General features: G+C 37.4%; 1 protein-coding gene across 1 annotated transcript; it reads left to right on the top strand.

Annotated features, from left to right (window-relative positions):
* Positions 1–613: 613 nt before the first annotated feature.
* LOC111021583 (phytosulfokine receptor 1-like) lies at positions 614–4,049 on the top strand. Its single transcript, XM_022298600.2, has one exon. The coding sequence runs from the start codon at positions 821–823 to the stop codon at positions 3,836–3,838; it is 3,018 nt and encodes a 1,005-aa protein (XP_022154292.1). The 5' UTR covers positions 614–820; the 3' UTR covers positions 3,839–4,049.
* Positions 4,050–13,986: the final 9,937 nt, after the last annotated feature.

Raw genomic sequence — 13,986 nt, forward strand, 5'->3', positions numbered from 1 at the left:
GATGTTATTATTAATATTTATATTCATATCGGTGACTAATTGATTATATTTTTTATACTTCATATATATTTATTTACAAGACATATCAAAACCATCCTGTGTGGGGGTGAGGGTTCGAACTCACAACTTTTTAATTGGAGTTATGTGTCAATTACCGCTAAACTATACTCGCTCTAGCAAACCAGCTTTCAATTTAAGAATATATCCATATGTTCACAAATATTTTAATCTTTGATGTCAACCATAACATGACTCGATAGATTAGGGCACATGTATCCAACCATGAGTTTAAGAGTTTAAATCTCCACCCTACATGTTATACTAAAAAAATATAGATATATATATTAATCCATGATCACATGACCTCCACCTGGTCACTATCAACACCAATATTATTTGTCAATTTGAGCGTAGGTCAAAATATATTCCCGTGTGAGTTCAAACTCAACCCTTACATGTTCCGTATTAAAAAAAAATTCCAAAAAAATCATTTATACACTAAAATAAAAGAAAAGAGAAAAAAAAAGGAAATTTTAAAATGTCTACGTTGTCAGCGCACGTGATGACCCCCTGCAGGCTCCAGCCACCAACCATTTGACTCTTTTTGCCACCATTGTCCAGCTTTGACAATGGAGCTTCACCGTTACATCACCTTCTCTGACCTTTGACCCTTTTTTTTACCATTTCCATTTCCATTTCCCTCGTCCCTTTACGTAACCCATATTCAATTCACAACCACCTCCTCTCTCTCTCTAATTTTGATTCTCAAAACAAGATCGTTGCTGTTGCCGGTTGCAATTTGTCCGTCCCCATATTCCAGATGGGTGTTCATAAATTCTTGTTAATCCTCGTTTTTATGGGTTTCTTCTTCCAATTACATCTCACCAATGCTCAGAATCTCCCAATTTGCCATTCCGATGATTCCAGAGCCTTGGACGAATTCCACACAGCCTTAGAATCCAGAATCGACGGATGGAACACCAACTGTTCGACGAATTGCTGCAATTGCGTCGGCCTCACTTGTGATTCTTCCGGAAGGGTTGTCAAGATGGAGCTCGGCGGGAAAAGGCTAATGGGTCAATTACCAGACTCCATTGGAAGCTTGGAACAACTCAGAGTCCTCAATCTCTCCTCCAATTTCCTCACCGGCTCGATTCCCATGCCCCTGTTTCATCTCCCACACTTGGAAATTCTCGATCTCAGCTTCAACAACTTCTCCGGGAGTATCTCTAGTATCACCATCAATTTGCCTTCCATTCAGCTTCTTAATGTTTCTCACAATTCATTCCATGGTTCTATTCCACATGTGGTTTGTGCCAACTCCTCCAGAATTGAAGTTCTGGATCTGGGTTTCAACCATTTATCTGGTATGTTTCCTGTTGAACTTGCTAAGTGTAATTCCTTGGAGGAACTGTATCTTGAATCGAATTTCATTAGTGGTGGAATACCTGACGAAGCTTTTGGGCTGCGAAAATTGAACCATTTTAGCATTCAGAATAATAAGCTCTCTGGTTCTTTGAGCGGTGGTGTTGGTAATCTCACGAGCCTTGTTCGGTTGTATTTGTCATCTAATGGGTTTTCTGGAGAAATTCCTGATGTTTTTTATAATTCTGTGAATTTGGGGTACTTTATTGCAGAGTCTAATAGGTTTAGTGGGAAGGTTCCCAAGTCCTTGTCAAGTTCTCCTTCACTTACTGTCCTTAATTTGAGGAACAATTCGATAGAGGGAACTCTTGATCTTGATTGTTCAGCAATGGCAAACTTGATTTCACTAGACTTAGGCTCTAATAGGTTCGTTGGCCCTATACCAAGTAATCTTCCCTCTTGTACCCAACTGAGAAGTATAAACCTTGCAAGGAACAACCTCGGCGGTCAGATACCCGAAAGCTTTAGGAATTTCCAGAGCCTCATGTATTTATCGCTCTCGAGGGTGAGCATCGTTAATGTTTCGTCTGCTCTTAATATCTTGCAACATTGCCAGAATTTGAGTGCTCTGATTCTTACCTCTAACTTCCAAGGTGAAGAGTTGGGAGATGATCCTAACTTGCATTTCAAGAGCCTCCGAGTTTTGGTAATTGCTAATTGTGGTTTGAAGGGAATGATTCCCCAGTGGTTGAGAGGTTCTACCAAGTTGGAGCTGTTGGATTTGTCATGGAACTGTCTCCGAGGAACTATTCCGTCCTGGTTTGGCGAGTTTCAGATTCTGTTTTACTTGGATTTATCTAATAATTCATTCACTGGAGATATACCAAAAGAGATGACTGAATTGATGAGTTTCATCGGCAGAAACATCTCGTTGAACGAAGCGTCCCAACCGGATTTCTCCCTTTTCTTGAAAAGAAACGGAACTGCATTGCGGTACAATCAAGTTTGGAGATTTCAAACCACACTGAACCTCAGCCTGAACGGTCTCACTGGGCCAATCTGGCCAGAGTTTGGAAATCTTAAAAAGATTCAAGTTCTTGATTTGAAAATCAACAATTTGTTGGGATCGATTCCGAGTACCCTCTCTGAGATGGTTAGTTTAGAGACTCTGGATTTGTCTCATAACAATCTTTCAGGAATAATTCCACCTTCACTGGAAAAACTCAATTTTTTGTCAAAGTTCAGTGTTGCATACAATCAATTAAACGGGGTGATTCCTAAAGGAGGTCAGTTTCATACCTTTGGTAACTCTAGCTTTGAAGGAAACAGTTATTGCGTTGGTCGCGATTCCTGTATATCAATTGACCAAAATCATCTTGTACCGTCCCACAACTCAGGAGTAGTTATTGGGACTATTATAGGTATGATTTTCGGTATTGTGTTAGGGGTCATGTTTCTTGCAACTCTCGTGGTTGTGTTTATGCTTCGAGTACCTCGGGGAAGAGTTCAAGATCCTGAAAAAGATGTGTCCAACACTGATTGTAATGACTTGGAGGAAGACAAGGCAGGATTGGTAGTTTTGTTCAGAAACAATAACAATGGAAGTCTCTCGCTGGACGACATTTTGAAATCAACAAATGACTTCGATCAAGCAAATATCATCGGATGTGGGGGTTTTGGTTTAGTTTACAAAGCCACCCTTCCCGATGGTAGAAATGTAGCTATTAAACGGTTGTCTGGTGATTGTGGTCAAATGGACAGAGAATTCCAAGCAGAAATCGAAACACTTTCAGGCGCTCAGCATCCGAATCTCGTTCTTCTTCAGGGGTATTGTATATATAAAAAAGACAAGCTTTTGATATATTCATTCATGGAGAATGGTAGCTTAGATTACTGGTTACATGAAAAACCTGATGGCTCATCTTGCCTCGACTGGGATACCAGACTGCGGATTGCTCAGGGTGCCGCAGGGGGGCTGGCTTATTTGCATCAGTCCTGTGAACCCCATATCCTACATCGAGATATAAAGTCGAGTAACATTCTTCTAGATGAGAACTTCAGAGCTTATTTGGCCGATTTCGGGCTTGCCAGGCTCATACTTCCCCATGATTCCCACATAACGACCGACCTTGTTGGTACGCTGGGCTACATCCCCCCCGAGTATGGACAATCCTCGGTGGCTACTTACAAAGGCGATGTGTACAGCTTTGGAGTCGTTCTATTAGAGCTTTTGACCGGTAAAAGGCCGATCGATATGTGCAGACCGAAAGGACTTCGAGACTTGATCTCTTGGGTGTTCCAAATGAGGAAAGACAATAGAGAAAGTGAAGTGTTCGATCCATTTATATACAACGAGCAGCACGAGATAGCGATTACACGAGTTCTCGATATAGCATGCCTTTGCGTGAATGAGGCACCTAAAGAGAGGCCTTCAGCTCAACAGCTAGTTTCTTGGTTTGATAAAGTAAGTTAAATCTCCCAAGTTCCTGAAGCCATTCAACTGTACATTACATTGGTATATGGATTGGATACTCTCCACACGAATTCTTTTTGTGTACATAATGCAGATTCTGCAGTCTTAATTCAATATGTGAGCTTCATTTTGAGAATAAATAGTCATCTTTTTTTAATAGCTGTAAACTAAAAGTATATTAGTTATTAAAAGAGCCTTATTTTTTCAGCTAGTATATTTTTTTTTTTTCAATTTAGTCTCCAGTGTTTAATTTTTCGTTTTCTAATGGTTTAATTACAAGTTTAGGCTTTTGAATTTTTAAGTTTGGATTTTTTTAGTAGAACATGTGGGAGTGGAATTGAAACTCACGACTATTTATTCAAAGATAATTGTCTTACCCTGTTGAACTATGCTCAAGTTTGTATGTGATTAATTTTTAACTTTAAAAAGGTGTCTGATAGGTTGGGAATCTACTAAACACAAAATTGAAAGTTCAGAGGCATACTAGACATTTTAAAATTTCGAGAAGCTATTAGCACAATTGAAAGTTTAGGGACCTATTAGACAATTTTTTTAAAGTTCATGGACCTATGAAAACAAACTTGAAAATTCAACGACTAGATTTGTAATCTAACTAAAAAATTTCAATTTAATCACTTATGCTTTAATATTTTTGGATAAATTTTAAAATGGCCAAGGATAAACTTAGACATGATTTGAGTCCGCAGAAATTTAGAAGAGTAATTAGAAAGAATTTTTTTTTATTCCTTCAAATTTTTAAGAACTTCAAAATGGCTGAATTGTTTTCTCTCAATTTCTACCAACTCATTGAATATCACGTCAGGTAAGTTTATCATTAATCAATTTTAATATTTACTAATAGTGAAGTATAATGAAAAATGTTAAAATGTAAGAGACTAAAAAATTTCACATGTTATAAATTATTATTTTATCAACATTTTTCTAAACTACGAGCATACAGTAACAAATGAATTCTGTTGATGGATGAGTTGAGTTTATGTATTAAATAATTCTCCAAATCACATGTCTAAAAATATCTAAATATGATGCATCAAATTCTTTTAATTTTTTAGTACAACATGTGGGGGTGGGGGATCGAATTCGCAAGCTCTCTGTTGGAGCCGCTGAACTATGCTCGCTTTGACAAATTTTGAATTTTTAATATATTCAAAAGTTAAGTCACTATCTCTTTTCTCAATGTAGAGACTTGAATTACCAAATGCTTTTGACATTTTATTATTAAGGAAAAAAATGCCTTTCCAAAAAGAAAAATAAAAGACTAACAAATAGGGGGGTAATAAGGAATGCTAAAGATGGTCAAATCTGGAATAATAACTGCAAAACCACTTTGTCAACTATGTGGAAAGTTTATGATCACAAGATAAATAAAGTCAACTATGTGGAAAATATGTTCCTACAATTTTTCAATTTTTGACATCAATCTGTTTTCTAGATAGAATGATTGGAAATTGTGAAGGAAATTTCTTGAATAAACATTTGTCAATTAATTCAGACTATTTTATTGTTGAATTGGGAGCGAGATAAAGAAAGATTGTCTATCGAAGTAGTCAACCTTCCTTTTATCAATAATCTATATCTATACTATATTAAAAAGGTACGATATTTGAAAAATGTTTTTGACAACAATACTATTTTGATTTTTTTTGATTAATTACAAATAAATATACTCAAATTTATACTCAAACTAATTTTAAAAATATAAAAATAGTAAATTGCACCAATATGCAATTTGGCATCTCCATGCAACACGTAAGTTGTTTTAGTACCTTTAAAAAAAATTACGTTGTTTTAATGTGAAAATTTAATTTCTTTTTGTAATTGACAAATTAATTATGTTTACAATTAAATATATAAATCGTTACCAACTTACTTATTATTGTTTTTATGATTATACTAAAACCCATAACTATTAAAATTCCACCTAAAATATATAAATATTGTTTGGGGATGGAAACATTATTGTCACGTGGAGGACAAAGATTTGTTGAAGGAGATGCTACCAAATGAAGTTTCGTGCAGCTCTGCCCCGAAACCCTGCGAGGTGGATAACTTCGCCATTTTCTATGGAATTAAGTTACCAATACGGGTAGAAAATGTCCGGGTTCGACCTGCTCAAACTTGACATGTCCGATCTTAACTTTGACCAAAGTAACTGCTTGTTGTGACCCCTGTCGGATCTTAAACCTATAAATAAAGGGTCTCATTTCACGATTAGGTGTCGAATTTCTCCTTGAACTTAATATTGAGTCCGAGCTACTTACTAACTTGAGCGTCGGAGATTTTGCCCTCTTGTGCAGGTCTTCCCTCAGAGTCTCAGGTTGGAGTGAGGATAGAGTTCGAGCTTGACTGAAGTTTGACGTTGTGCTAATTCTTGCATAAACATTTGGTGTCGTCTATGGGAAGGACAACTTAAGTCATCCCGCTAAATAATCCATCCGAGATGGTTCAGCCAGCAAACTCTGCTAAATCTACAGATCGGAGAGGTTTGAACGGTAATAACGGTCTCCACCACAAGGTCGACGCCAAGATAGTTGAGGATCAAGTCCGAGGAGGACATGAGGTTGACCTAGCTCAGAGGTCGACCCTTAATGCGAATACCACCTTGCCTCCTACTCATCTGAAGCCTGCCAAGACAAATCGAGGTTGAGGCGGAGTCTCAAAGAAAACCTCATGGAGGACTGTACCAGCTGCGGATCCTGAGGTCCTCGCCACCCTCCAGCGGGAGCTTGACGACATGCACAGCCGAGTGCGCACAATGGAGGAAACTTACAACGAGATGATGCGAGCGAACCGAACTGGGTCTCAGTCTAGGGCCAAGGGCAGAGTAGATGACCTACAGTATGATGATCAAGATCCACCTCTCCACCCTGATGACGATGTACGCATTGGCCACAATGGGGGGAGGGGTCGACTACAGTCGTAAGGAGGACGACTTAAGAAAGGTCATCTCCGATAAAAAGAAGAGGAACTCTGCCATGATGGGTGCGAGGGGGGGGGGGGTCTCCTTCTTGTTCTCAGAAGTACTCAAACTTTGATTACAAAGCCCAGTCCCGTTATAAGTCATTGACCCTGAAGGGATAGTCACAAGGGAAGAGTTCGATCTGATGAAGAATAAGTTCGATGAACAGGTCAAAGCACTCAAGGCTAAGTGTGAGTAAAGGGAAAACACGTTTGATGATGATGAGATGGGCCAATCGCCATTCATGTCGGACATTTTGGAGGCACCTATTCTTCCTAAGTTTAAAACGCCAACCATGAAGCCCTATGATGGGTCTAAGGACCCGAAGGACTACGTCGAGGTCTTCGAAGGCCTCGTGGATTTTCAGGTCGCATCTGACGCCATCAAGTGCTGAGCATTCCAGATCGCTTTGACATGGAGTGTTCGGCTCTAGTATAGAAGGCTGCAAGCAGGGTCGATCTCGACCTACAGCCAGCTGATGAAAGAGTTTATAAGTCAATTATATTCTCGACACTATGATAGGAAAACGGCCACGCACCTCGCCATCATTTGATAGAAGGAGGGCGAAACTCTAAGGGAGTATGTGACTCGCTTCCAGGAAGAGCAGCTCAAGGTCGCTCATGTTGGGTTTTATGCCCTAAACTTGTGGTTTGTAAACATAAAACAAATATTCATTCAATAAAGTTGGTATTGAATGAATTTCATTAACCCAAATCCAATAAACTAACATCCGAGGTTATGAGATGTAACTGGAACAGTGTATAACAGATATACATTATATATTTAATATACAACGTATATATTTGATATACACTGTATATATACAGTATATATTCGATATACAGGTGGATAATGTTCTAGTAGTAACCTAAAGGGTCTATAGTATATGGATAAGGTTGGGTACCTTATCCTGGTAACACTATGGATATGGCCCACTTTGTAATAGTTACAAATGACTTGATCCAGGTCATTCATGTAGAGACATGCGAGTGGGCGTATCCTATACAAGGAGTTTGTATAAGACCGGACCGTGAAATAATTAATCTTCAGCTGTAACACCGTTAGCTAATATATTAATATTTCAATAGATGACCAGGTAACTCGATCTCAATCTTGAGTGAGTTATGAACCCCTGCCTATTAGGGCTCTTCATTTGATTTGTATGGGTGAGAGTGGCTCGAGTCGCCGACTTAATATGCCTACCATTTTGGGGACGAGACCGAGTGGGGAGCTGGGAACATAACTACACAAGATGGAATTCACTTCTTCCCGACTTCAGGGTAAGTAGATGAGTGTTCTCTTGAGTACTGACTCTGGGACTTGAACAAGGGGCCCCACCCTCTCACTGGCCTGAGAGGGACTTCCGGTTATTGGTTGGACCATAACCGGGTTGTTCATTAGAGGATCAGTGGTACTTAAGGCATAAGATGTAACACAGGGGTAAAACGGTAAATTTGACGCAACTGTGGTTACAAACACTTGTGAAGGATTAACTTACCGTTAATGGTCAAAATCCATGGACGCAAAATATTCAACAGTGAGAAGAGTGCAATTGTGGGTCTTTTGTGGAGTGACCGATAGTTAACGAATATTGATTAATATGGTTAATGAGTTTAATCAATTAATCTCGTATCGTTGAAGCTTTCGATCTGTAGGTCAATTAGGTCCCCTTGCTAACTCGTAAAGGATAGTTAGAACAAATAGTCTTGAAAAGGATTTGAATTGTTCAAATTAGTTAAAGAGAATTAAGGTTAATTGTATGAGATGCAATTAATATAATGTATGTTGTTACATTATAATATAAAGTTAATTTTGAATTGGATTCAAAATTATGAGAGAGATAAATATTAGAATTTGATTCTAATATAATTGATTAATTTAATTAAATATGATTAATTAAATTAAAATAATAATATTTTTTTGTAATTAATTAAATTAGATTAAATTAATTATTATTTTAATTAAATTTGTTTTAATTAAAATAAAAGAAAAAAAAGGAAAAAAAAGAAAGAAAATGAGAGAAAACCTCCCAATGGTGAAACTGGGGAGGTTTTTCCACTTCCCACCTTTAATGGTGGGAAGTGGGGAAGTGAGTGGGGAAGTGGTGACTTCCCCCTCACTCCTCCTCCCCTATAAAAGGGAGGTTCTTCCATTTCGTTTCCACCCCCGAACGTCGGTTGATAGAGTTTTCGAAACTCTAAACGAGAAAATCTCTCTCTCGGTTTCTCAATTTCCCTTTCAATTATATGACGGTTACAACAAACCGAGTTCTTAATATCCAGAGGATAGCGAGGAAGACTTTGTGGTGGCGTTGGTGTCTACTAACTTCCTCTTACTAATGCTTATGTCTTTTCTTTGTTGTAATTCTAAGATAAGATTGAAGCACATGCGTTCGCGTGCTTCCGCTGCGGGATCCGATCCCTTCAATTGGTATCAGAGCAAGGGCTCTGCTTTCGATCTTGTTTTGAATAACAAGGAAAAGAATGGTGGGTGTTTCTATATATTTGATGTATGTGGTTTGCAAATAGATGTTTTCGGTTAATGGTATTAGATTTACAATTTTTCCATTGATTTGATCAATGTAAAGGGCCATTGTTTTGGGCGTTTAATCTTGTAAATCGAGTCTGTAAGTTCGTATCGTTCGTGTCAAGGAGTTGATGTGAAGGAGTACCAAAGAAGTGACGAAAAACCAAAGAAATCGGGTGGACAGTGCCTCGGTGTTGGGGGCGGCGCCTAGGCGATGTCCCGAGCGCCGAGGCACTAGGCAGTGGCACCTAGGCACTGCCAAAGCTGCAGAAACCCGAGAGCTTGGGCCTGCAGCAGTGGGGGCAGCACCTTGGCGTTGTGCCGCGGCGCTGAGCTCGGGTGCCTAGGCGCCGAGTTTTATAAAAACTATTTTTTTTTTGTTTTTTTATATTTTGTTTCACTTCTTATAGGAAGCCAAAAACCAATCTATTTTGCTATTTAATTATTATGCATTTTGAATGTATACTTAATTAGTTGTATATGTTGCATAAAGTATGCCATATAGTTTAAAATCCCACCATAGGTTAAGCATGTTCATGCATCATATGTATATAATAGTTATAATGTATGGTAGCTTGATTTATTTTCATGGTTAATTAATATAAGCATTGTATTAATTAGATGAAAATAAAGTTGAAATGAGCATGACACTACTTTAGTAAATATAAATGTTATATTTATGTATGTCATTGATGCATGATTATAGTTTCAATTTCTTTAAATTTATAAGTGTTATAAGTTTGATGAATAGAAATTAAAGCCTATAATCAAGAATTGCATGCAAACCCTAGGTCTTCAATAATTAATTTCAAAGGGGTTTGGAATGGATTATATCCTAGGTGATATACTTTTTATTTTGGTTTTAAATAGGTTTAAAAACGTCGAAATAAAAGGTTAATATAAAATATTTGTCTATATGGGAACCCTGTCTAAAGAAGGTTCTGTCTAGGTTGAGATACTTAAGCTGACCGTAAGGGAACACCTCCACTTGGGAATCGACTTGGGGGTTGAATTAGTTAATATTTTATAGCATGCAATAATGTGGTTAGTTCGTTAAAGTGTTTAATGAAGTAAAACATTAAGTGTTAAACAAATCCAATATAAAAGTTATATTGGGCAAACTAATAAACTTAGATAATTTCATTTAGCCGGATTTTACCTAAGTAATAACCCTAGTTGTAAAATACTAAGTGGGAGGATTAGGTGTATATATAAAATATACCAAGTGTATGAGATATATGTGGTATATATATACATTATTTCACTCACGTTGTCCGTATAAGTTCACACCGTGAGTTCCATGCTCGACCTCGTGTCGCCCTGGGCGCAGTCTCCCTACGGAAGGTGTTCGCATGGTTCAATACCAAGGTGAATGGAGAAAGTATTTATGGTAAGTGGGAGAAGGACGTATGACAACATATCCTACGGTCTCCTCCATTGGTTTGCAACGTGAGGTTTCATACACGACCTGCGTGTCGTTCTGGAGCGACCATGCCTACGAAAGGTTGTTGTATCGAATCAAAATTAGCGCGAACTCCAGAACAATTCTGCAATCCCAAAAAGAAAAGAAGAAAAATGACGTGGGGTAACTCCCCATGTCATACTAACTCCCCACTCCGTTGCAAATTTGCAGGGGAGTTTAATAATTAATTATTAATCAAAATTAATAATTAATAATAATTGATAAATATTAATTAATTAAAATATAATATATTAAATAATATATTAATCAAATTAATAATTAATTAATATTAATAATTAATTAATTAAATTGCAATATTAAATAATTAACAATTAATTATTTAACATTTAATTAAATACCTATGGTTCTAATGTACATCTTATGCACATTATTTTTAACCTATAGTTTTAATATGAATTTTATTCATATTAATTTTATTTGAATCTTATTCAAATAATTTCTCGCATAATATATAGTTTTAATTTAGAATTAACTATATATTATAATGTATCAATATACATATAATCCCTTAAGAAATTTGAACAGTTCAAATTCTTCCAAAAACTTGATCATCGTTTTACCCGTTATGAGCTAGCAAGGGGACCTAGTGGACCTACAGATCCGAAGCTCCAACGATACGAGATTAATCGGTCAAACTCATTAACCAAGTTAATCAACATTCGTTAACTACGGGTCACTCCACTAAAGACCCGCAGTTGCACCCTTCTCACTGCAGAATGTTTTCGTGTCCATGGATATACGACCATAAATGACGAGTCAATCCTTCACGAGTGCTCGTAACTCAAGTTGGGTCAAATTACCATTTTACCCCTGAGTTACATCTTACTCCTTAAATACCACTACTCCTCTAATGAACAACCCAGTTATGGTCCGACTAATAACCACGGAAGTCCCTCTCGGGGCAATGAGAGGGTGGGGCCCCTTGTTCAAGTCCCGGAGTCAGCATTTAAGGGAACACTCATCTACTCCCCTAAAGTCGGAGAGGAGTGAATTCCATCTTGTGAGGTTATGTTCCCAGCTCCCCACTCGGTCTCGTCCCCAAAATGGTAGGAATATTGAGTCGGCAACTCGGGCCACTCTCACCCATACAGATCAAAGGACGAGCCCTCACGGGTAGGAGTCCATAACTCACTCAGGATTGAGAATGAGTTGTCTGGTCATCCTAAGAAACAGCAATCTATTAGTTAACGGTGTTACATCTAAAGATTGACTATTTCGTGGTCCGGTCTTATACAAACTCATTGTATAGGATACCCTCACTCGCATATCTCTACACGAACGACCTGGATCGAGTCGTCTGTAACCTTTACAGAGTGGGCCATATCCATAGTGTTGCCAGGATAAGGTACCCAGCCTTATCCATATACTATAGACCCTTTAGGTTATTCACGGGACATTATCCACTTGTATATCAGGGTATATCAAATATATACCTCGTATATCAGGGGTATATCAAATATATACCCAGTACATATACTGTCCCGGTTACACTAAAATAACCTCGGATGTTTAGTTTATTGGATTTTGGACAATGCAATACTATGAATTCAACAACAAATTTATTGAATAAAACTTTATTGAATATACATTTGTTTTTACAACAAACTACGAGTTTAGGGCAACATACCCAACAAACTCCCACTTGAACTAAACTCGAGTGGGGTGTACATTATCATAAAGCAAAGGGAAAATACAATAAACTAGGGCATATACTATACCCATTACAGTAAGTGGATCTACAAAAGAAAACGAGACGTCAAAGGAAAGGTACAAACCTTTAAGGCTAGACTCGTGGCAAAGGGAAGGGGTGGGCTATGAGGAAACCCTTTCCCCGGTTGCTACGCTAAAGTCTATATGAATACTCTTGTTCATTGCCACATTTTATGACTTTGAAATTTGGCAAATGGATGTCAAGACTACTTTTCTGAATGACAATCTTGAAGAGAGTATTTATATGTCTCAACCAGAAGGGTCCATTAAGCAAGATCAAGAGATAAATGTTTGCAAGCTTAAACGATCTGTAATGTGCTGCGTTCTCTAGCTCGTTTATTTTAAGATATAAATAGTGCCTTTGGATTGTTCCCAAAGCTGATAATTTTAATTCTTGAATTTTCTAATTTTGGAGTCAAATTTTGGGTCAATTAGAATTAAGTTCGTCGGATTAAGAGAAATTAAGTTTTCATATTTTGGAGAGAGATTTTATTTTGATCTTAATTCAAGGTTTTGAAAATTTAATTTTTCCCTTTTTGGGATTTTATTCTTAGGTTTAAAGTTCAGGTTAATTATTTTATTTTGGGTTGTTGTGAGTTTTATTTTAATTACTGAAGCGTTTTCCTTGGGATTTTGTTTTGGGCTTCCTATAAAAAATTAGAAATTTGGACTTTCGTTTTAAAACAATTTAAGAGGGGCCTTATGTAATTTGGGCTTTTTGGTTTTAAATCAATTTAGGGAAAAAGGAATGTAAAAGAAAGAAAAAAAAAGAAAAAGAAAACCTTAATGAACACTTTATTTCTCCTCTCTTTCTCTTCTTTTCTCCTTCCCCAACCCCCAGTAGCCCACTTTGGATTCCCTTCGTCGGCGACCCTCCATAACGGCGACAACCACAGACGGTGGTCACCGCCCTCCCGCCCTTCATGTTTCCAATGGAAAACCATGGATCTGCAGATCCTCCGACGGTGACCTCGACCCATAGCAGTCGACGGGTGTAACGCCCCGCGTTCTCTGACTCGTTTATTTTAAGAGTTAAATAGTGTCTTTGGATTTTTCCCTAAGTTGATAACTTTAATTCTTGGATTTTCTAACTTTGAAATTCTAATTTTTGGCTAAATTAGAATTAAGTTTAATTTCTTTGGATTAAGATAATTTAAGTTCTCGACCTGTGTAGGAGATTTTTAGTTAAATTCTAAATTCACGAGTTTTAGGATTTTCCTTCCTAAATTCTACTTTTCTTTGAATTATTATTCTTGGGTTTTAGAGTTTAAGTTAACTATTTTATTTCGGGTTGTTGTGGGGTTTATTCTTATTTATAAAGTGAAATTTTGGGCTTGTTGTTTGGGACTTTGTGTTACTTATTTGGGCCTCATTTAAAATTTGGGAATTGGGCTATAGGTTTTAAACAAAAGAAAACCCTAACTCACCATCATCCCCTTCTTCCTCTCC

This window comes from Momordica charantia, assembly GCF_013281855.1.
Source record: "Momordica charantia cultivar OHB3-1 chromosome 9 unlocalized genomic scaffold, Mcharantia_2.0 BLBB01000009.1, whole genome shotgun sequence".
NCBI classification, from domain to species: domain Eukaryota; kingdom Viridiplantae; phylum Streptophyta; class Magnoliopsida; order Cucurbitales; family Cucurbitaceae; genus Momordica; species Momordica charantia.